This window comes from Lepidochelys olivacea, assembly GCF_965140295.1.
Source record: "Lepidochelys olivacea isolate rLepOli2 genome assembly, chromosome: 4".
NCBI classification, from domain to species: Eukaryota; Metazoa; Chordata; order Testudines; family Cheloniidae; genus Lepidochelys; species Lepidochelys olivacea.
The window spans coordinates 88,946,700-88,971,505 of record NC_140414.1 but is presented as its reverse complement, the minus strand read 5'-3'; the positions used below and the strand labels follow the sequence as shown (position 1 = coordinate 88,971,505).

At 38.3% G+C, this 24,806-nt stretch overlaps 1 protein-coding gene across 6 annotated transcripts in view; it reads left to right on the top strand.

The window, feature by feature from the left end:
- The window catches only part of FAT1 (FAT atypical cadherin 1), a 148,170-nt gene that overhangs the window by 107,618 nt on the left and 15,746 nt on the right, over nt 1-24,806 (top strand). For all 6 annotated transcript variants that reach the window (XR_014711337.1, XM_084626415.1, XM_084626417.1 and 3 more), the window contains exons 8-18: nt 2,137-2,412; nt 2,676-2,886; nt 6,831-10,898; nt 11,538-11,734; nt 12,912-13,065; nt 14,785-15,018; nt 16,688-17,077; nt 18,924-19,138; nt 19,574-19,711; nt 20,108-20,251; nt 21,449-21,646. Coding sequence is in view for 5 of the 6 variants with exons in the window: in XM_084626415.1 (XP_084482541.1) it covers nt 2,137-2,412; nt 2,676-2,886; nt 6,831-10,898; nt 11,538-11,734; nt 12,912-13,065; nt 14,785-15,018; nt 16,688-17,077; nt 18,924-19,138; nt 19,574-19,711; nt 20,108-20,251; nt 21,449-21,646 (6,225 nt within the window). In the remaining variant the exon portion in view is untranslated. The remainder of the gene's footprint in view (nt 1-2,136; nt 2,413-2,675; nt 2,887-6,830; nt 10,899-11,537; nt 11,735-12,911; nt 13,066-14,784; nt 15,019-16,687; nt 17,078-18,923; nt 19,139-19,573; nt 19,712-20,107; nt 20,252-21,448; nt 21,647-24,806) is intronic.

The window sequence follows — 24,806 nt, the reverse complement described above, 5'->3', positions numbered from 1 at the left end:
GCGCCATTGATTTACAGAGTCCTTGTGAAGACCAAACAGGACAGGGCGAAAGTTATCCTAATAGCCCCTGCGTGGTCTCACCAACACGGGTTCAGCACACTGCTGGACCTTTCGGCAGCTGCCCCTCTGGCCAGATCTGCTATCCCAGAACCAAGACAGCCTTCTGCACCCAAACCTGGCGGTGCCACACTTGATAGCATCACTGCTGCGTGGTTAAATGTGTACGAACGGGAATGCGTGGCCCACGTTCAGCAGGTCTTGTTTGTTAGCAGGAAACAGAGCAGCTTACCTAGCCAAGTGGAAAAGGTTCACGTGCTGGACCTCAGAACACAGTATCTGCGCTGAGCAGGCCTCGCTGCAGGAGATCCTGGATTATTTTCTGCACCTCAAACTCCAAGGTTTGGACTTGTCATTGATCAGTGTCCATCTGGCTGTTGTTTTGGCTTTCCACCGTCTGTTCGAAGGCAGGTCGGCCTTCGCTCACGACATGACAGCCCAGTTTTTGAAAGGTCTGGAGCGTCTCCTCCCGCATGTCTGGGATCCCGTCCCTCCCTGGGACCTGAACCTCATGCTGTCGAGGCTCATGGGGCCTCCCTTCCAGCCTCTGGCTTCCTGCGCCTCTCCTGAAAGGTTTCATTCCTGGTTGTGATAATGTCAGCCCACAGGATGTCCGAAATCAGGGCACTTACTTCAGAACCACCCTATACAGTATTCTTCAAGGATATGGTCCAGCTGCAACTGCACCTGGTGTTTTTGCACAAGGTAGTTTCCCCGTTTCATACTGGCCAGGACATATACTTATCTATCTTCTTTTCAAAGCCTCATATGTCAGATGAGGAATGCAGGTTGCACTCCCTGGATGTCAGGAGGGCACTGGCCTTCTATATAGATAGGACAAAGCCGTTCCATAAATCGACACAGTTGTTCGTTGCAGTGGCAGACAGAATGAAGAATCGCCCAGGGTTTACTCGAAGGATTTTGTCCTGGATCACTGCCTGCATCCAATACTGCTATGAGCTGGCAAACGTGCCTCTGCTGTCAGTCGTGATGGCATGCTCAACTAGAGCACAGGCATCATCAGTAGCCTTCCTGGTGCAGGTTCCAAACCAGGAGATCTGTAGGACCACTACCTGGTCATCTATCTACACATTTGCATTTCATTATGCACCTACCCAACAAGCTCGAGACGGTGCTGGCTTTGGCGGAGCAGTGCTGCAAACTGCATGACCATGAACTCTGAGCCCAGCTCCATGGACACTGCTTGTGAGTCACCTAAAATGGAATCAACGTGAGCAAGCACTCGAAGAAAAAACTATTACCTACCTTTTCGTAGGTTGAACATTTTGTTGTTCTTTGAGGTGTGTTGCTCATGTCCATTCCATTATCCGACCTCCTACCCCTCTGTCAGAGTTGCCGGCAAGAAGGAACTGAGATGGCGTAGGGCCGGCGGTGCCTGATATACCGAGGCATAAGTGCAGCACTCAAGGGGGTGCCATAGCCAACCCTAGGGATACCACTAAGGCAAAATACTCCCAACGGCCATGCATGTGGATGTGTGTGCACACCTAGAATGGAATGGACATGAGCAACACATCTAGAAAAAGAGTTATGAAAAGGTAGGTAACCATTTTTTCTAATGTTAATGGCTTTGGGAATGAATGTTGAGCTGCTATATTTGCTTACACAATCATAGCACTGCTGATATTTAACTCAGTACTTTGCACAGTGTTTTGAGATACTTTGAGCCAGGTACTGTGCCCTGCTCTGTCCCCATTGCATTGCATTGCATTGCTCTGGCAGCGCAAAGAGCGTGGAATCTGGACATAGTTTCCCGATGGGATTCTTCCAATAAGACATATGAACACCTACAGCACGATCCACACTGACTACAACATATCAAAGAACCGCAGTTACTGTAAAATAAGTAAACATTCTTTTAATTGTACGGTATACATGAATGGTTTCCATTTAAGAGACCTCCTCTTAAAGATTTTTAACTGTCTGGACTTCTGGATTTATTCTGTACATCTTTTTTTTTTTTTTTTTCCTCCTCCATAATTCCTGAGTGTCCTGTTTTCTTCTTTATTTTCACCAATATTTATCAACATAATCTTTTTTTCCATTGTGTTGTTTCAGGTATACATCAAAGTGATAGATACAAATGACCACAGACCTCAGTTTTCCACCTCAAAATATGAAGTCATTATACCTGAGGACACAGTGCCAGAGACAGAAATTTTGCAAGTCAGTGCCACCGACAGGGATGAGAAGAATAAACTAATTTACACAATGCAGAGTAGCATTGATCCCATCAGTCTCAAGAAATTTCGTTTGGATCCTGGAACGGGCTCTCTTTATACTTCTGAAAAATTGGACCATGAGGCCATCCACCAACATATACTTACAGTGATGGTAAACAAGCCTACCTGTTACTCTGCAGCAGATAACATGCTTACCTTTTTCACATTACAGTTAGAATGCTTTTGATATACATTTAGGTTCTGATCTTGGCGAAATTTACAAATGTGTTTAACTTTTACTCTCTTTGAGTAGTCCCATTTATTTAAATGGTAAAGATCGAGGCCTAAATTCATAATAGTTCTCTCAGAAATTGGATTAGTAGTAGTATAAATAAAGCTTGCTGCTAATTATTAATAATGTGTTCATCATTTTAGGTACGAGATCAAGATGTTCCTGTCAAACGCAATTTTGCTAGAATTGTCATTAATGTTAGTGACACAAATGATCATGCTCCGTGGTTCACCAGCTTTCCCTACGAAGGACGGGTATATGAGTCAGCAGCTGTTGGGTCAGCGGTACTCCAAGTAACAGCATTAGACAAAGACAAAGGGAAAAATGCAGAAATTGTGTACTCTATTGAATCAGGTATATCCACAGTCTCGTAAGTCCTCTATATAGTTTAAAATTTACTTTGGTCATCGTTGACTTGAAATGTAAGTATGTAAAAATAAGCCATTATAGAATCAAAGGTCAATATAAATGTTTCTATAATGTTTTAAAAAAACACCAAATGGACATATTAAATCCTAAACATTATTTCATTTGGCTGCTGCTTGAGAACCTCAAAGTGAAAATGACTAGAAACCAAATAGAAATCAACGTGAAACTGACTCATCTGTTTTTTGTTCTCCCAGTGGAGAAAATGGAAAAAAAAGTTACTCTTAAAAGAGCATAAACATTATAATTAGTGAACAGTAAATTAGATTTTAAATACGTTTTGATTTTATTATCTGATGTATTTTGTAAAATAGATAAGTAAATGTTTTAATTTTAAAAATATTAGGCCAGACTCTTGGATCTGGTTCATTGATATATGGTACAGCATGGAGGGAGGGGTACAGAAAGTTCACTTTAAATCACCTTCATGTTCCTGCAATCCATGGAGCACTGCCTGGTTCCAGTCTAGGAGACGTAGCGGCTCCCAAGCTATGACCCATTACTAGGTGGTTTAAAAAGGGGTGGGAGTTTGCTATCAGGTAGCCCTACACCACCTGAGGATTGTCCTTGATGGAAGGGAGTCCTTGGGTAACCTGTTAACTTGGGTTTGCAACTGCTTTGTGCTGGCAAACCAGTGCAAAGCAGCCACAATGGAATCTAGGATTCGGCAACTTATTTTTAACCTCACAGTATCTCTTTAATACATTACCTTGTTCATTCTGTTAGTTAATTAATTAATTGCACTTGATTTCTAAGCATTAGAAAATGGGGTCTTCCATTTATCCACAAAGTAATGAAAGTATGAACAGCATCCCATACCCGACTCGCCAGTGTTTCTCATCCCTTACATGGAGAGATCATTGGTGGTGGTAGTTCACTTTTCATGCTTCTTCATTCCAATGCTTGTCTTGTTGGCATCTTTCCTAAGGTGCCCACAAGTGGCAGTGATAGGTAGCTTTAAGAAGTGAATAAATACCACAGGAGCCAGACTGAAATCACTACCTCATTTTATTTGGACTACCAAGCATCTGCCAGTTGGTAATGATTTTTGGTCACACCAGTGAATTAGATATGAATGGCTCCATATCCCCTTGCCAAGCACCTGAACCAACTATACATGTTGCAAAATGAACATGCTCTGCGTTTGTTACCAATTTAAAAAAAACCCACCATTGGAAAAGGAATTAAATTTATTTTTTAGCTTTACAAAATGTTATAAAACAAAAGTCAGTATCAAGCATCAGAAACTTTATTAAAAAGTATAAAAAAATACAAAAACTATGTGATTTTGCAAGTGACAATTATACCTTATGATTTGTCCCAGCCATAAAAGGATTTTTAAACCATACAGATTCATTATTATATTAAAAAAGAGATTCTTATTGCTGAAATTTCATTCAAATATGAAAAGCCATTGCAACTATAATATAATACATGCTTTATTTTCATAATTTTTTAAATAAATTTGATTATGATACTCTAAGGAGGAAAACCAGTAAACATGATAAACTCCTTTAAATGTATCAGTTGTTTTCTATTTGTGGAAATATTACATATTTCCTAAGGCAATATGTAAGTGTTCATGTAACTCTATTCTTGACTTACCTGGATAAACAGTGCATTCCATTTTATGAATGCCAAAGCATTTCAAGAAAAGAGTTTGAGTATTCTCTCTTTCTCTTTCATCCCTTCCTTCCCCTGCCCTCCCAAGTCTCTCCAGATTTTTGTGGGAGTAAATATTAAACTTTATCTTTCTTAGCTTAGTTTTTTTTTATAGAATTGTCAACTACTGGGAAGTTAAAGCATTATGGCTGATATCCTAAGCATATGGAATGAACATTCCTTAAATGCTTGTAATGGCTGATGGGATTTGTAATGGGATATTCTAAGAACACCACTGTGCTTAGAGCCTTAACTAACAGAAAAGAAAATATCAACTGCCCACTCATCTGCATAATTCAAACATTTTAAATAAAATATTTCCCTGTTGAGAACATGATTTTAGTAATAGTTGCTATATTTGTTCTTTAATTAAACTTTTGAGGAACCACAAATTCTAGTCTAATTCAGTGCATGTGTTGAAATCTTACAGGCTGCAAAATCCGTTACAGTTTCTTTACTTGTAAAGGGCTTGTTCATAACAACTTGTTTTCAACTGTTCTATATCAAATTGCAGCTGGTAATATTCAGAAAGCTGTCATTTTTAGCACAGGGTATAGCCTATTAATTAGTAGCAATTTAGGGGGGAAATTTTTGCTCTAGTTCTCTCTCTGTTGCCTCTCTATTCCATGCCTTCATCACTACGTTCTGTCTTTGCCAGTGTCCTGCTGCAGTCTTAGCTTATTCCCATGTCATTTGGATAGCTTTCAATTCTGCTTCTGTTGTGTGTTTCCATGTTCTGCTTCCGGTGTGTGTTCTTTGGTCTGCCTCATCACCTCTTCTCCTGGGGGTTCCAGTCCAATGCCTGTCTTGTTATGTTATTTGGGACTTTCATCCATGCAAGTCCTACCCATCTCCATTTTGTTCCATAATTTCCTGGCCTATTGATTTGTTTCCTTCTCCTACAGAGTTCATGTGTGATGGGTTTTTCCCTGGCCATCTGATTTTGAGGATTTGTCTAAAGCAGCTGTTTATGAAAACTTTGAATTTAGATAGTAAGGTCTTAATAAGACTCCAAGTTTCAGTGCCATATTGTAAGACCGACTTCACAATGGTGTTAAATATTCAAAATTTAGTTTGTAAGGCAAGGTTTCTGTTTCTCTTAGCTCAGCTTAAGAGTTGCACAGGCTTGACTAGCTCTTGCTATTTTGCTTCAATTTCTTCATCTGTTTCACCTGTTGTACTTAAAACGCTTCAGAAATATGCAAAATATCAGACCTCCTCTTTGTCAGTCACAAAAAGCATTATTGGGGTTTCTTGTTGTGTGATTCTCATGGTTTTTGTTTCCTTGGTGTTGATTTTCAATCTTGCAGATGGTTTGTTTTGGCTTGCATGTAAAATCCTATGGGTATGGGATAGCAAATTGAAGTCATCTACAAAATCAAGGTCCTTTAACTTCTGTGTGAAATTCTATTGTATGCCCCTGATTGTTCTGTGGTCTTTCTCATTACCCAGTCCACTACTAATTAAAAGAGCGTGGGTAACATAAGACATCATTGTTTAAGCTATTTGAGGTTACTACAGGTGTCAGTCAGTTCGCTGTTATGTATTACTTGGCATGTCATATGTGCATTGCTGTTCTGAATGATGTTCATCAATTACTGAGGGATTCCATAGTGTCTAATTCACTAAGGACTCTTTAATTTAGAAGTAATGATTTAAAGGATATTTGCATTAACAGTTAATTGAGATGCACTTGAGCACATTAAAAGCACTGTTTTTTCCCAAAAACGCAGCAATTAATTTTAATTCCTGAAATATAACTATAATGCTACTAACCTGAGTTCTTAAATATATGTTTTTATGTTTAATGGCTGCTTTGATTTGATTGACCATGAGCTCATTAAGAAGATTGATTTAAAGAAGTAACATCACCTGTAATTTTTTTAAGGTTATAGAAAACTTGGCATATTTTAAGACAGTCTACATTTCTGCATTTTATTTTAGTCCTGGACAACTTTTCCAGTTATGTTAAAGCAAAGTATCTTACAGTAAAACAAAAGTTAGTACTAACAATTCTTTATAGGAAAATTCCAGATGACTAGAAATTGTTTTAGAACAAAACTAAGAAACATTAATACCTCCCTTGGTTCTCAACATTTATTCATTCTTCTAGTTTATGGCCAGTTGGGCACAGACTCTTAATTTTTGTACATTTATCTTTGTCTCTTTCATTGTTAACTTTTTGTTTCTTTTCTTTTTTTTTTCTGCAGGAAATATTGGAAATTCTTTTACTATCGATCCAATCTTGGGCACTATTAGAATTGCAAAAGAACTAGATTGTAGTAACCAAGGAGAGTACAATTTGATGGTGAAAGCTACAGATAAAGGAAATCCTCCAATGAGCGAAGTAACGTCAGTGCTTATCTTTGTCACAATTTCTGATAATGCCTCACCAAAATTCACACTGAAGGAATATTCTACAGAAGTCACTGAAGGTGTCAGCATTGGTAGCTTTGTTGGAATGGTTACTGCGTATAGTCAGTCTTCTGTAGTTTATCAGATAAAAGATGGTAATGTAGGTGATGCCTTTGATATCAATCCAAACTCAGGTGTCATCATCTCTAAGAAGATACTTGATTTTGAAACTTTGTCTTTTTACACGCTAACTGTTCAGGGAACCAACATGGCTGGGTTGTCGACTAATACAACTGTTTTGGTGCATATTCGGGATGAGAATGACAACTTACCAGTTTTTATGCAGGCAGAATACACGGGAATCATCAGTGAATCAGCTTCAATTAACAGTGTAGTTCTAACTGACAAGAATATCCCATTAGTAATTCGAGCTACAGATGCTGATCAAGAATCAAATGCTGTGCTGGTTTATCAAATTGTTGAACCATCTGTGCACAAGTATTTTGCCATTGATTCTAGCACTGGTGCCATCCGTACCATTATGAGTTTGGACTACGAAGAGACAAACATTTTCCAGTTTTCAGTACAAGTACATGATATGGGGACACCACATTTATTTGCAGAATATGCAGCTAATGTGACTATTTATGTAATTGATATCAATGATTGTCCTCCTGTGTTTTCAAAAGAGTTGTATGAGGCATCCCTTTTGGTGCCTACATATAAAGGAGTGAAAGTCATTACCGTAAATGCTACAGATGCTGATTCAGGAGCTTTTTCACAACTAATTTATTCTGTCACTGAAGGCAATATTGGAGACAAATTTTCAATAGATCCTAAGACTGGAACTATAACTGTACAAAATACAACTCAGTTAAGAAGCAGATATGAATTAACAGTCAGAGCATCTGATGGGAGATTTGCAAGCACTGCATCTGTAAAAATTAGTGTGAAGGAAAGCAAAGCAAGTCAACTCAAGTTCACACAGAGTTCCTACTCTGCAGTAGTGCGAGAGAATTCCACTGAGGCGAAAACCATAGCTGTCATTACTGCTGTAGGGAATCAAATAAATGAGCCTTTGTTTTATCATATTCTAAATCCAGACAGTAGATTTAAAATCAGCTACACTTCAGGAGTACTTTCAACCACAGGAATACCATTTGATCGAGAACAACAAGAATCTTTTGATATAGTGGTAGAGGTGACAGAGGAGCATAAACCATCAGTAGTTGCACATGTTGTGGTGAAGGTCACTATAGAAGATGTAAATGATAATGCTCCAGTTTTTGTCAATCTTCCATATTATGCTGCTGTTAAAGTAGACACTGAAGTGGGCCACGTTATTCGACGTGTTACAGCAGTAGATAAAGATATAGGGAGTAATGGAGAGGTACGCTATTACCTCAAAGACCATCATGAACACTTCCATATTGGGCCCACTGGTGAAATTTCACTCAAGAGACAGTTCGAACCAGACACGCTAAATAAGGAATATCTTGTCACAGTGGTGGCAAAAGATGGAGGAGAACCAAGTTTTTCTGCTGAAGTTACAGTCCCAATCACTGTTATGAATAAAGCCATGCCAGTTTTTGAAAAGCCTTTCTATAGTGCAGAGATACCTGAAAACATCCAGTTGCATAGCCCTGTTGTCCATGTACAGGCAAACAGCCCAGAAGGACTTAAGGTGTTTTATAGTATCACAGATGGAGATCCTTTCAATCAGTTTACTATCAACTTCAATACTGGAGTTATAATTGTTGTTGCCACTCTGGATTTTGAGTCCCATCCTGCCTATAAACTGAGCATACGAGCAACTGACTCTCTAACTGGGGCTCACGCTGAGGTGTTTGTAGATATAATAGTGGAAGATATAAATGATAATCCTCCTCTGTTTACAAAGCTATCTTATACTGCAGTCCTTTCTGAGGCATCTGTAATTGGAACATCTGTTGTACAAGTTAGTGCTACAGATGCTGATTCTGGAACAAACAGAAGGATTTCCTATCACTTGGTTGAAAATAATAGCAAGAGTCACGAGTATTTCCACATAGATAGCAGCAGTGGGCTCATTCTAACGGCAAGAACTTTGGATTATGAACAGATCCAGCAACACCAATTACTAGTAAGGGCCATAGATGGTGGAATGCCCCCACTGAGCGGTGACATCATTGTAACTGTCAATATAACTGACCTCAATGATAACCCACCATTATTTAACCAACTGCTTTATGAAGCTAAAATTAGTGAACTGGCTCCCCGTGGACACTTTGTAACCTGTGTAAAAGCCTCAGATGCAGACAGTTCAGATGTAAACAAACTGGAATATTCAATTCTGACAGGCAATGATCACATGAATTTTGTAATTAATAGCAAAACTGGCATTATCTCCATCTCAAACCCACGCAAACAGACTCTGAAGCGTCTTTATAATCTTAATGTGTCTGTGTCTGATGGGGTCTTTAGAAGTTCAGCTCAGGTACAGATAACTGTTACTGGAGCCAATTTGCATAGCCCTGTTTTCAGTCAGAATGAATATGAAGTGGAACTAGCTGAAAATGCTCCATTGCATACCTTGGTGACTGAAGTTAAAGTGACAGATGAAGATTCTGGGACTTATGGACAAATCACTTATCATATTGTAAATGACTTTGCCAAAGATAGATTTTATACTAATGAGAGAGGGCAAATATTTACCTCTGAAAAGCTTGACCGTGAAACACAAACAGAAAAAGTAACTTCTATTAGTTTAATGGCCAAGGATGCTGGAGGAAAAGTTGCTTTTTGCAATGTTAATGTGATACTTACAGATGATAATGATAATGCCCCTCAATTCCGAGCAACAGAGTATGAAGTGAATATTGGATCTAATGTTCCAAGAGGAACATTTATCACTAAAGTTTTGGCATCTGATGCTGATGAGGGTACAAATGCAGACATTACATATGCCATTGAAGCAGAGTCTGAAAGTGTCAACGAGAATTTGGAAATTGATCCTTTGTCTGGTGTAATTACTACAAAAGAAAGTTTAATTGGTTTAGAAAATGAGTTTCTGAGTTTCTTTGTTAAAGCCCGGGATGGTGGATCTCCCCAAAAACAATCAGTGGTTCCTATCTATATTAGAATACTCCCACCAGAAGTGACTCTTCCCCAATTTGCAGAGCCATTTTATTCTTATACTGTTTCCGAGGACATTCCTATTGGCGCTGAGATTGATGTTATACACGCAGAACATAATCAAACATTAGTATACACTCTAGTTAAAGGGAACACTCCTGAAAGCAATAGGGATGAATGCTTTGTGATTGACCGACAAAATGGGAGACTGAAACTTGAGAAGAGTCTTGATCATGAGACAACTAAGTGGTATCAGTTTGCAGTGCTGGCACATTATACGAACGAAGGTTATAATGTTTTTTCCTCAGTAGATATAAGCATTCAGATAAAAGATGTAAATGACAATAAACCGGTTTTGGAGTCCAGTCCATATGAAGCATTCGTTGTTGAAAACATGCCAAGCGGAACAAGAGTCATCCAAGTGAAAGCAACTGACTTGGATTCAGGACTGAATGGGCAGGTTACGTATAGTTTAGATCCATCACAAGAACTGGAAATCACAGAGTCTTTTGCCATAAACATGGAAACAGGTTGGATTACCACCCTCAAAGCGCTTGACCATGAGAAACGGGATAAGTACAAAATTACAGTGGTTGCATCTGATCGTGGTGAAAAAATTCAGTTGTCTTCTATGACAGTGGTTGAAGTTACTGTTACAGATGTGAATGACAATCCTCCACGCTTTACTGCGGAGATATACAAAGGGACAGTTAGTGAAGACGATCCACCTGGTGGTGTGGTTGCTATCTTAAGTACCACTGATGCTGATACAGAAGAATCTAACAGACAAGTCACCTATTATGTTACAGGTAAATGTTTTAAAACATTTAATATTAACTTGAGTTATAAAACTAGAATGAAGTGAGGTAACCCGCTTTAAAAAGATTACAAAATATTTGAAATGGGGCATATATGATATTTTTTTGAATTTTTAAAATGTTTCAGAAGCCATCAGGATGGATCACTTTTTTTACTTACCTTGTTTAAAAATAGTTTAGTTATCATTCATTTTGTCTTTGTGATATTTATATTTACAGGAGGAGATAGTTAGACTGAAATAAATTAGTGCAATGAAAAACAAAGCAAAAAAAATCCATAAAATAATAGATGGAACATAGTTTTAATTAATCTTCAGTAGATTTTTTTAAAAATGTTTTTCTGTTTAGTGTAATTGTTTAAATATGTCGTCCTCTATAATGCTGCATTAATCACCATGGCAACATTAATAGCAAATACTGAATGCACTTAAATTCTTTTTATGTGTATTTATATAAAACCTGATTTAAAATGCTACTTTAACCCCCCCCCCCCCCAAAAAAAAATCAAGATTTTTTTTTTTTACAGAAAGCCATGAGGTGTGATTGTTGGGGGGTTTTTTTATTATTTTTTTTCTCCTAAATAGTACCATTATCTCTTTTTGCTTGAATGACACATTTTTGACTGTTTAGGAGGTGATCCCTTTGGACAGTTCGCAGTTGAAAACTTGCAGAATGAATGGAAAGTCTATGTCAGAAAACCTCTGGATAGGGAAGAAAAGGACAATTACCTTCTAAACATTACAGCTACTGATGGGACCTTTGCAACAAAAGCTGTGGTTGAGGTTAAAGTCCTAGATGCTAATGACAACAGTCCTGTTTGTGAAAAGGTAGGCTTGAATTTTACATGGGCAGCCATTTTCAGTATATGTACACTTCCATTGTAAAATCCTCTTTATCCTAGGTGACCACTCAAGAGACTGAGAAAAATTGTTTTTTTTATGGAAGTGACTTTCTAATAAATGTGGAGAAGAAATTATTTGGGCCACTAAGACAAGAGGTTGCTGAATAAGGGCAGTCTCTTTACATTTCACTATAATTTAAAAACTCATAGGTCTGACCCAGCAACCTATTCATAACTCACTGTGCCACTATGCGGAGGATTGGAAGACAGTGAATTGATTTTCAGTTCTTAAGTTCCCATGTTAATGCAGGCATTGCAAAGATAAAGCAAGGAGAGAGCATGCTTTATGCTGCTGCCATGGCAGTGGATACTAACTGATTTCCATAGGAAGTGTGGCTCCAAAGAAGTCCAGGTACCTGCACTTGGCAGGATGATACTGCTGTGCACATGCTAATAGAGGTGGAATTAAAAGAGTGCTGTGCTCAGTGGTGCCGGAGCTATCCTTGATAGGAGTGGAAAGGTTGTACAGGCAAGGAAATTGCAGTGTCAAAGTCCTAAAATTCTGTAATCCATGTATGTCCCCAAGCCTGCTGACAGAGCCATCCTTTTCCACTTTTGATTTTCTGATTTAAAAAAAAAATTTACTTCTGCCATCTCACCGATGAGATCTCACCTACGTCTTTAAAGCCTGTATGTGTTGTGTCTCTGTTTTTAACTGGAGTCCTATAGGTCTTAAGCTGTTTTATAAAAGGGGTGAATCAATTCTTTGAAGGTCAGACCAGACCTGGGCAATATGACCTATCAGTAGCTCGAGATAGGAAGTTGAATGAAATTCACAACAGTAGGGGTGTGGATATCAGGAAATAATTAATCAGATGTTCAGGTGTTTGAAGCTCTTGGCTGTGCCTTGGCACTCAGAATCCTTGAGTTTGTGAATGTCAGTAATAAATAATTACTTCACTGAACAATTTATTAATGGTGAGGCAATTAATTAGAAAATCACGTCTTTATCATTTTCAGATGTTTCAGCCTCTGGTTCACTTCACATGTTCCAGAATCCTCTAATGTCAAGCAGATAATTTCATCTGTCCTTGTCCTCTTTTCCCTCCCCAATTAAGCATTGCTTCTCTAATGCATTTTAATCTTTCTTTAAAACTTTTTAGGCTTTATACACTGATACTGTTCCAGAGGATGCCCCTCCTGGCAAACTGATCATGCAAGTCTCTGCTACAGATGCAGATATTCGTTCCAATGCAGAAATTACTTATACACTGCATGGCACTGGAGCAGAAAAATTCAAGCTCAGTCCAGACACAGGTAAAATTCAGAATATATAATATTACATATAAAGTTGCATACACTACCTTTTAAAAAATATTTACAACTAAATAAAATGTATGTAAATGTTGATACTTAAATCAATATGTATGCACAAAAACAAATGTTTATTTTTAAAATGTTAATTCAATGTTAAATTGTTTTAGAGGAAAGCAGTAAACATTCAGTATTTGGAGAAGAAATAAAGAAATGAACACACAATTAACTTGTGGATAGCCAGGAGATTTTGTGAAGGCCGAGGATATAAATGAGTTTTAAAAAAAAAATTTGATACATTCATGGACGATAGGTCCATCAAGATGGTCGGAGCACAACCCTATGCCTTGGGTGTCTCTAAACCTCTGACTGCCAGAATATGGGACTGAATAACGGGGGATGGATCACTCGATAATTTCTCCGTTCTGTTCATTCCCTCTAAAGCATCTGCTACTGGCCAATGTTGGAAGACAGGATACTGGTCTAGATGGGCTATCGGTCTGACACAGTATGGTCATTCTTATGTTCTTGAAAAATATAAAACACCTTGAAGCCAAAAGTCATGTTTCTTTAATTGCTATCAGACTTCATGCCAAAGAAGTTCAGAATAAAAGGATACCTTAAATATTGTTCTTTTTCATATTTAATGTATTGGTTACTAACCATAGCTTTTGACCTGAAAAATAGCAAGTTTCATTTCAGTCAGATTCTGGTGGCCAACCCTCTGGCTGGATTTAAATCTTGCTGTACACATAGAAAATAGTGCAAAAGGGAGGTCCAGTGTTCTCAAAGCTTTGCAGCTAGTGGCAGGGAATTAAATAGGATGAGTGAACCAGAACCACCCCAGGCTTGCTTGGAAGCATTAAGTGAGTGGTCTGCACTCCGTCACACTCTTATTGGTTGGTTTCCATGCCACTCAGAGCTACTTAAGCAAGAGTTAGGTCAAGCTGGACCACTTTGAGGGCCTAAGCATCCCACTCTCCAGTCCAATGCAATGCAGGGTGCAGAAGTAAAGGGTGACAAAAATAAAGCAAAGTAAATGGTGGAGCCATAGGGACAGAGCCAAGGGTAGGTTCCCCATGCAAGGATTGCAACTTAATGGCCTGAGAGAGGAGCTTGTGGATTTCCTAGGTGTTTGGGCAAAGGGGAGGTCTCCCCTACCAAATCACTGGCAAAAACTCTCATTTTTGTTTTTAGTACATAATGAAGCCTTCCCTTACTCCAAACCATTTGTAACCTTCACATGACCATCTCTTCCTTTCCTCACTCCAGGGATAACATGTCATACATTTTCTTCTAACTTTGCATTTCATTAAAGCAAGGATGCAAACGTTTCTTTTATTTAAAATGTTTGTTTTCAAATAATGCACCATGTATGTGTATGCATAGATGTATATGTTCTGTGTTTTGCGTGCTACATATTTGGTCAATTGCAATTTTAGAGGAATTTTTTAGAAAGCAAAAGGTTTCAGTGTTTAATGTTTATAAGCTGAACAGACAGCCATTGACGTGTTTTGCCCAATATGGGGCTCATTAGTGTAGTGCAGCTGTTGTCTCAGCCATTGACAAAATTATCCTCAAAAGGAAAATGGTTATTTAGCTTCTGTAAGTAAAAAAGAAGAAAGATTTTATAAAAACATCATGGTACAAATCATTTTGGAATGCTTAATTCTGGGGACTCAAGTAAGTCCATTTATTTTACACCTGTTGTTCTGTTTATAGGTGAACTGACCACATTAGCACCACTTGATCGTGAGCAGCAAGCAGTTTATAATCTTTTAGTCAAAGCCATAGATGGAGGAGGAAGATTCTGCAAGGCTAATGTTATTCTCACTCTAGAAGATGTGAATGATAATGCCCCAGAGTTTACAGCTGATCCTTACTCCATTACAGTGTTTGAAAACACTGAGCCTAAAACACTGTTGACAAGAGTGCAGGCTACAGATGTGGATGCAGGTACATGTTACTTAACTATATTTACTAATTATAGTAATCATTAGCTAGTGGAGATGTAGATGTGTCTTTCAGTGGAACTTGTAGGAACTCAGTACCTCTCAGGATCAGGTCGCTAAATGGTATGTTTAGGTCTAGTAAATTCAATACAATTTTCATCTTAGTAGCTTTGAAAGTGTGTACTTGTGCCTGTATCTAGTGCTGTGCAGGATATAGTTTTCACACTTGAAAAAAATTTGAAACTTCAAACATTTTTCCCATTACACATCGGGATGAAACCAAAATCTTCTGGATTTTTTTTGTGAAAAAAACAGAGGAAGAGGGAGGCTCACCCACCACAGAATAGCCAGTAGCCCAGTGGTTAAGGTACTCAGCTGGCAAGTGGGAGACCCTCGTTTAAGTCCTTGTTATGCCTGATTCAGAAGGGCCTTGAATCTGGGTCTCCAACATTCAGGTGAGTACCCTAAGCACCAGGCTGATGGCTGTTCTAGGGTGGGTTTCTCCCTCTGTCTGGTTTGATGAGAATTTCCATCCTAGTCCTGAGAAATATCAGGTTTCGATGAATCTGTATTTTCTGACAAACTGTGTCATCAAAAAATTCCCAGCCAGCTCTATTTGTAACTAATTGTGTGCAAAATATGGAGGGGAGTGAAAAGTGTGGGCCCGAGTCTCCTCTCAAGTACACTAATTTTACAATGTTGTAAGTTCGTTGGCTTAGTCCTTATTTTCAGGCTCTCTGTGCTCGAGGGAGTGTCTAACAGAAGTGACATTTTTAAAAAATGACCCTCAGTCAAATAGATCATGACAGTATCATACAGTATTGTACTGTTATATGATATGCAGTGGTATTGAGATAAGTAGTTCATCATTGTTTAGCTATAAAGTGCTGTGTGAATATGGCCTGAATTTGACATTAAAACTAACTTAGAGTTACGCTTTGTGCTTATAAACTCAACAGGAGAATTACAGAAGCATATGATTTCTGTGTTTGAAGGCACAACACTGTCCCATACGTGTCAGGTCTTGATAGTCAAGTTGTAATATTTGGTATTGCCTCAGTGCTAAGAAAAACATTATTTATAATGATAAAGTTAAATTGCATAATAGAAGGTAGCAGCAGAGAGCCAGTTTCATACTTTGCCAGTCTCTGGGGCTCATAAGCGAACTGAATGGCACAAAATGCTATGTTGTTATTTTAATACAGAACTCTTGCCAGAGAATGTCGTTCATCTTGTGTACTTGATTCTTAAATAAACTTACTGGATTAGAGCCTAGTTATTTGATGCAACCTGGCCTGTGTGTGTGTGTGTGTATAATATAATATTTTTAAAGGATTTCACCCTCTAAAGCAGAAATTAACATTTTGAAGTTCTAATTAAATTTCTATTACTACCCGATATTTTCATATTAACAGAGACTGTGAATAAAACAGATAGCTACTTCAGTCTTTCTGGAGTAGAAGTTACAAATCTATAGCTTATGATATAGTTTATACCATATGAGTAGCTTCTACTCTTGACTGTAGCCACTGTAGTTATATAAATTTGCTTTAATGTGCATGTCAGTGTTAAGAATACACATGAAAAAAGTGTAATCTAGATTAATCACTATAGCTATGCATTTTAGCTGTCATTTCATGTTCCATAAAAAGCTTTTCTGTTTTTAAATGCAGGGATGAACCATAAAATTCGCTACTCACTAGTGAACTCTGCTGATGGGCAGTTCTCTATTGATGAATTCTCTGGAATTGTTCAGTTGGAGAAGCCTTTGGATCGGGAGTTGCAGGCAGTGTACACTCTGACTTTAAAAGCTTTAGATCAGGGTTTACCTAGAAGGCTGTCCTCTATTGGTAGTCTTGTGGTTTCTGTTTTGGATATAAATGACAATCCACCTGTATTTGAATATAGAGAGTACAGTGCCACTGTATCAGAGGACACTTTAATTGGAACAGAAGTTCTTCAGATTTATGCTGCTAGCAGGGACATTGAAGCCAATGCTGAGATCACCTATTCAATAGTCAGTGGAAATGAACATGGAAAATTCAGTATTGATTCAGCAACAGGTAACAGAACATAAGGGTGAATTAACAGAAGCATGTGTGTTAATGTATATTTAGCTGTATCATTTTCACCAAGCAGTGTTATTACACATCATGCAACTGATAAGCCAAGCAGATAGACTTAAAACATATGTCCTGTAAAGTCAGTGATATCTTAGCCTGATGTGTTTTGTTAGTGTCTGCTGAAATGTTCATTCGTTTAAAAATAGTCTTGGAAAGGAGTGTAATATATGAAAAATTAACTGTATGTAATGTTTTTGATAGCTGCTATTTAGGATACCCTTACTTAGTCTACAAAGTAGAGTAGAAGTTTCCTAACTGGTGTGTTCTCCACGATGCCAAAAATAAAAGAACACAAACAAAAACAACTACTATAATGACAGGTAACAGTCTGTTCATAAAAGCCATTATGTATAATCTAAATGAGGTTTTGTCAAAGAAAGACCTGAGATTAAACCGACAAGGAAAATTGATCATTGGTCCTCAAAGATGAAAATTTTAAAAGAGTTGGTATGGCATTAGGGAAAGATAGAACTATGTTACCCATCAATGTATCCAGCCTAAAGATGAAGGATTTAAGGACTGAAAGTCAATGGGACTGCGGAACTAAGTCACCTAGTTGCTTTTAGAAAGGGAGTACTTGTGGCACCTTAGAGACTAACCAATTTATTTGAGCATGAGCTTTCGTGAGCTACAGCTCACTTCATCGGATGCATACCATGCATCTGCAGTTTCCACGGTATGCATCCGATGAAGTGAGCTGTAGCTCACGAAAGCTCATGCTCAAATAAATTGGTTAGTCTCTAAGGTGCCACAAGTCCTCCTTTTCTTTTTGCAAAGACAGACTAACACGGCTGTTACTCTGAAACCTGTCATTAGTTGCTTTTGAAAATTGTGTCCAGTTCTACTACTTTAGTAAAGAGTAACTTATACCTCAGTTCTCCTTACAGCATAAGTCCTGTATATTCTGTAGCGTTTTTGCAAAAGGTGTTTTCAAGAAAGAGTTTCTCTCTCCTAAGGCCTTATTTGCACACACAAGTTGTACTACTTTGGTTATTGTTAAAATGGTACAACTCCTTCCCCACTCCCCACATGTAGTTACACTGGTATAAAAGTGCTTATACCAGTATAACTTATTCTCATATGGGAAGAGAAACAAACTATACTGGAATTAGGCACCTTCATGTAAATATAACTGTGTCTGGTATAACAGTGTGGTACCATTTTGGTTTAAAAAAAAAAAAAAAACAGACTCCTAACCAAAATCCTTCTACTGCTACAAAACCTGTGTATAGCCCAGGCAGTTCTATTGCTCCCACTCCGTACTACACACTTGACATAATACTCTTGTATTTTTGACATCAAAGCTGGTTTCTGTTTAAATGAAATCAAAGGTTATTTCTCATATTTTATTTATTTTGATGGAAAATGAAAACAGGACATGTTTTTTCTGACTCTTGTTTTCCTAGAAAGTGAGTTGGATCCGAGACAGTTTTTCGCTCCAGCAGCAGTAGCTTCTAAATGTTTAGGGTTTGATTTCATAGAATCATAGAATATCAGGGTTGGAAGGGACCTCAGGAGGTCATCTAGTCCAACCCCCTGCTCAAAGCAGGACCAATCCCCAACTAAATCATCCCAGCCAGAGCTCTGTCAAGCCTGACCTTAAAAACCTCTAAGGAAGGAGATTCTAGCATTTCATTGCTGTGTATCTCCCATTTTACACTGTCTTAACACAGGGATTAATCAGGTCATTGGGCTGTTTGGAAATGAATTAAAACAAACTGAAAAGCAATAGTATGTAATAGTACAGTAATATCAAAGTATGAAAGTATGTGATTTTTCTTTGTAGGAGCCATTTTTATTATTGAAAGCCTGGATTATGAAAGTTCCCATGAGTATTACTTGACAGTGGAAGCCACAGATGGAGGCACACCTTCACTAAGTGATGTTGTAACAGTGAATATCAATGTAACTGATATCAATGATAACACTCCAGTGTTCAGCCAAGACACCTACACAGCAGTAATAAGTGAGGATGCCATGCTTGAACAATCGGTCATTACGGTACGTATTATCATGTGGTTTTGGTTTTGTTTTTCGTCTGTTTTATTCAGTTGTGCCAATCATAGTTTCTCTCTTGGAGAAATAAATATTAATTTAAAGGTGGCCACAAATGAATGGATACCGATTTGCTATGTAGTAAATTGTTAACCTTTTAAGAAATCTTTCACAACTGGGAATATAAAACATATAGGGAAAGTGCAGAATATTTTGTACTAGTTCTAGTCCATTTATGTGAATTATGATTTCATTTTCAGAGAGATTCCAGGGAAATTAATTTAGCTGATTTCCGTAAAATCCAAATATTGGAGTTTTTGCCTTGATAACTCTGTTATATGCTAGACTTGAAACAGCTGTGCTTTCCATTAGAATGAATTTATTGAAAGAGCATCAGTATCTACCTAGATGAGTTTTAAATGAAAATATGACGTCCTCTAGGTTATGGCAGATGATGCTGATGGACCTTCAAACAGTCACATTCACTACTCAATTATAGATGGCAATCAGGGGAGTCCTTTTACAATTGACCATACCAACGGTGAAATAAAAGTGACTAAACTTCTAGACCGAGAAGAGGTAAGTAAGTTTTATACTTTTTTTTTTTTTAATTCAGTTGGTACGATTAAAATACAGGTAATTTACACTGCTATTTTCCGAGGTGATATTTATGTAAATTCTGATGACTTCAGGTGTTTTAAAATATAGGTAAATGTAATTTTTTCAATACGGACACTTTAAAGAAGTGACGCCATCTGTTTATGGCATTAGTTTGTGTTTGTTTTATTCAGATTGGAAGAGGGTCTTTTATTAATTGTAGTATTTGATATATATTAGAGCTTTGTTCTTGGTCTGAAGTACCAGTGTATTATGTGGGTTCAAATATTTTTCTCACTTAATAAAAATTCTTCAGTTTGTCACTTTTTTCTTTCTTTTAATGAATGTGTGGATTTTTTTTTTTTTTTTTTTTTTAAGATTTCAGGATACACCTTGACAGTTCAAGCTTCAGATAATGGAAATCCATCCAGAGTCAACACAACTACTGTAAACATTGATGTATCAGATGTAAATGACAATCCTCCAGTATTCTCAAAGGGGAACTATAGTGTTATCATCCAGGTAATCTAGCACATCTAAACATAGCACTATAGATTTTATGACAATCAATCTAAGTACAGTTTTTGGATTTAATCTGTGACTTGAAAATTTTTGCAACAGAAAAAAAATATATTTTTTATTATTTAAGGCTGAATTAATATAAATGGGACTGTTTACCTAAGTGCTTATCAGTGTAAATAAGTGTTGTAAAATCAGCACCATATTGTGCAGCCTTATTACAAAAGTTGCAGAGAAATACTTCATTCATAGGCTGTGTCACTTTTAACATGTACGTTATTCTATTTTTATTTTGGGTTACACTGTACAACATTCAACATACATATACAGTACAGCTTAAAAATACATACATTACAAATTGACCTATTTTGCTAATCACGGATAGAGATTATGCTTAGAAAACTATATTTTGGCTGCTCTGTTGTAAAGTAGGTGTTCTGTACTCCTGCACATAGACCATTATTTAATTCATGTAGCTCCATAGCCCTCTTTGGCTGATTAAGAGATGAGGCTGAGCAGCTGTAAAGGAAATGTCATTCACATCTCACAGGGTACAGATGGTAGATGTGAACTGATGTTTTGAGGATTTAAGTTTTGAAACAAGGAGATAGAGGTAGCAGGAATACTCAGAATAAAATATAACAAAATAACATGATATTAAAGTAACTCTCTGAAAATAAGAAACTTTTTTTCATTGGGTATGCCCTTCATATGTATGCCAGGGGCATGACACAAATTTGAATTGGGCAGAACATAATGGCACTGGAAAAGAGATTAAATAAGCAAGTATTCCTGACTTAGGGAAACCCTGAACCATATTTCACTCATGTTGATGACTGATCATAGCTAACTTGTCTGTTTGCCTGTTGTGGTTTATGCCTTTGTCCTTGCATATGAAAATAAAAATAGTTAGGTGCTCAAAGTTCTCCATAAAAAAAGCGGGGGCAGCCAAAAAATTTTTTTCTTGGGGTGGCAAAAATCCTAGAGCCAGCCCTGTTTCAAGGCCAAGACATTTTTTAACACAATAAGCCAGAAGAACTGGAAAAATTTCCAGGAAGTAGAAAAAACAACTGTTGTTTGACACTACTGTGATACCAATTGACTTTTTTCTGTTGTGGAAAGGAAATCCAAATCAGAGTATCTCGCTAATTACATTATTATAATGAATCTGTGTGATGTAATGTTCGTATATGTTTATAGGAAAATAAGCCTGTTGGATTTAGTGTGCTCCAGCTTACAGTGACAGATAAGGATTCTTCCCATAATGGTCCACCTTTCATCTTCACCATGCTGAGTGGAAATGAAGAGAACGCTTTTGAGATTAACCACCAAGGAGTGCTTACCACATCTGTTGCACTGAAACGCAAAGTGAAGGATCATTATTTTCTCCATGTTAAGGTATGAGAGGCTTATCTCTAGCCAGTTTGCATTTTTAACCAGTTTAATTACCCAGTTCACTTTTTCCCTGCGGTTGGAGGATAGCCATTTGCATATTGGTGACATGACCCATATATCCCAAGTAGTGATTCTTGCAATGAGATCTCCACAGGCAAACCCCATTGACTCCACAGGCAAACCCCATCAGCAGGACTCCAAGCAGGTCCGGGGTCTGTCTTTGTGGATTTCATTGGAGGATTAAGGCATATGTGAAGAGTAAATAGGGTGAACATTTGTCCTAGGGTGTTTGTTCACCCCTTTGTTTTGTGTCTATTTTTCAGAATTCTGTCCCTCTTCTTCATTTCTTATCAGGCATTTTACTGCACATGAAAACAGCCATACTCTAGATCAGTGGTTCTCAACCAGGGGTCTGTGGCCCCCTGTGGGGGGGCCTCAAGCAGGTTTCAGGAGAGCCACCAAGCAGGGCTAGTGTTAGACTTGCTGGGGCCCAGGGCAGAAAGCTGAAGCCCGATCTGAAGCTGGGGGCCCTGAGTCCTGCCACCTTGGGCTGAAGCCTGAGCATCTTAGCTTCGTGGGGGGCCTCTGTGGCACAGAGCCCCAGGCAGTTGCCCTGCTTGCTACCCCCTAATGCCAGCCCTGGCTTTTGTATGCAGATCATCAGTTGTTGTGGCACAGGTGGTTTGTTGAGTTTTTATAGCATGTTGGGGGGCCTCAGAAAGAAAAAGGTAGAGAACCCCTGCCCTAGATCTGTAGTGCTGTTCCTGAGACCATCTACTGGTGGTAATAGAGGGCATTGTCTTGTTGCATCCTTCTTCCTATTGTGGCTTCCAACTGAAACCTGGAGGAATAAGCTAGAGAATGCTCACATGCTCATAACAGGGGTTAATAAAGGCTTCACAGCATTGCAGCGCTGAAATATTACGTAATGAATTAAAAAACACTTTTATATAGCACAATCTTCTTTTCACATGGCTCTATATAAGTACAATAGCAATACAGTTTTGGTTCTTATGATACACATCAGATACTAATTTACATGTTGTATTGTAACAGTGTTTCCACACAATGGATTAGATTCTCATCTGATGTAAATCAGCATATTTCATTGATTCTCTTTAAGTCAATGGAACTGCACAGATTTTACAACAGCTGAAGATCTGGCTCTGATATTGTAACTTTTTCAAGTGCCAGATGTTTTTTATACTTTGGCTTAATCTCTAACCCAACAGGCTGCTATCAAAGCAATCTACAATAAAGGGAAGATGATCTAACTCAATAAATCTCACTTTCTTTGATAGCTTAGTTTTCCCAGATACGTTTTTATATCTGTTAGATGACTGTGCCATAAGAAAAGATCAGACGACTCTTCATTGTCTTATCAGATGTTATTTAATTCAGCTATAATTTGATAAATAAGATAACTATGAACGGAGGAATTAAGATCCTAGGGCTAAAAAAATTTTCCCAAAATTTTACAAGTTTTCAGGACTTATTTCATTTGACTCAGACATTTCTAGACTTCTTGTTTTGGGAGAAATCTTCTGCTCTGTTCCTACACATTCTTTAAAAGCCAATAACAATTTCTCTCCCCAAAGCTCCAGATTATTCCTGTAACTAATATTTAACATGCATGAGAAAACAGAGCTTTGCTTTCCACTAAAGCTGGATGTGGAAACTGTTTTCCCATTCTGCAAAAATAAATTGAGATTTCCAACATTTTCCTTTTCCACAATGGGATGAAACTGCAACCTTTCCCATTTTTTCCATGAACAGAGAGGCACCCAAGAATAGGTATTCGGCCAAGTGGTTAGGGAAGTCTCCTGGGATGTGGGAGACCTCTGAACCAGTCAGAGTAGGGACTTGTACCAGGGTCTCCCACTTCCCTAACCGCTCGGCTGCCAGGCTACTCTGCGGTGAGTGTCTTTCTCTCTGGTTTTGAACAGGAATTCCATCCTCAGAAACCCTGTTGAAAGCAGCCTTTTCCCACAGAAAGTTTGTCTGACGAATTGGCATTTTCAGACAAAATAATGCTTCATCAAAAAATTCAGATAAGCTGTACCTCCTACTTCTTAATGCAGGGGCCTGGAGAAGTCCTGTCCACTCTTCTGTGTATGCTGATTCAGTCCATATTGAGATAACAACCATACCATACTTATCCTAAGCAGGAAGAGAAAAGAGAGAGCTGTGGTTTACTTTTGAGTGTCATACACAGATGCTATGATAATGGGCACCAGTATAAGAACCAGTATAGACAGAATCTTCATTTGAATGCAGCCCAAGACTTGGGATGTAGGGAGGAGGTGGTCGGGGTAAGAAAAGCATTTGAGGAACACAGATCTTAAAAACAGTCTCTATACATTCCTGCATTACCTAAGGCTTACAGATTCCCTGGATCGAGAGAAAGATAGAGCTCCTTCAGATGCCTCTGTAGAGCTATTCTCTGTGTCAGTCTGTCCCCCAATAGCCTCTGACAATTGATGTTTTTCTGGGGGCCCCCAATTTTCTAGGAGCCCCTGGGCCGAGCATCTATCCATGCCTCCTCCCCCACAAGACCAGGTGGAGAGGCGGCCAGCTCACTCCTACCCCTCCGCGCCGCACCCCATCATTGCCCGCCCACCCAAATGTCCCCTCCTGCCTACTCCGCTGCTGTAACAGCGGGTCCCCAGTATACGTCGTTTTGGTATCTGTTGCCCTTTTCAAGAACACAACCCCAATGTATACCGGGGACCTGCTGTACCTGAGTCTTGAGTCAGACCAAGGACTTCATCCTGAATCTCCCACATCCCAAGTGCGTACTCTAACTTAGCGAGGGAAAGACTATCCTATAGCCTCGTGGCTAGGGCACCAGGCAGAGCAGGGTTTTGAGGTAGGCTTTTTTGAGGTGTGTATCTCTGATTTGCACAAAAATTTCCATCCTGGACCTGAGAAACCTTCCTGATTAAAGCACTGTCTGAACTGATACGTTTCCACAAGAAGTTTCTGGCAAAAATGTTGTGGCACAAAATTCCTAACCAGCTCCATTTAAAATACTATCAATATATTTATTTTAAATATAGCCACATTAGTTAATTCTTCTTACTACTTTTTTTCTACATGCCCCTTTGTTCTTTTTTATTCTCTCTCTTTTCTCCATTTTTACCTATCCCCCAGATCTGAATTC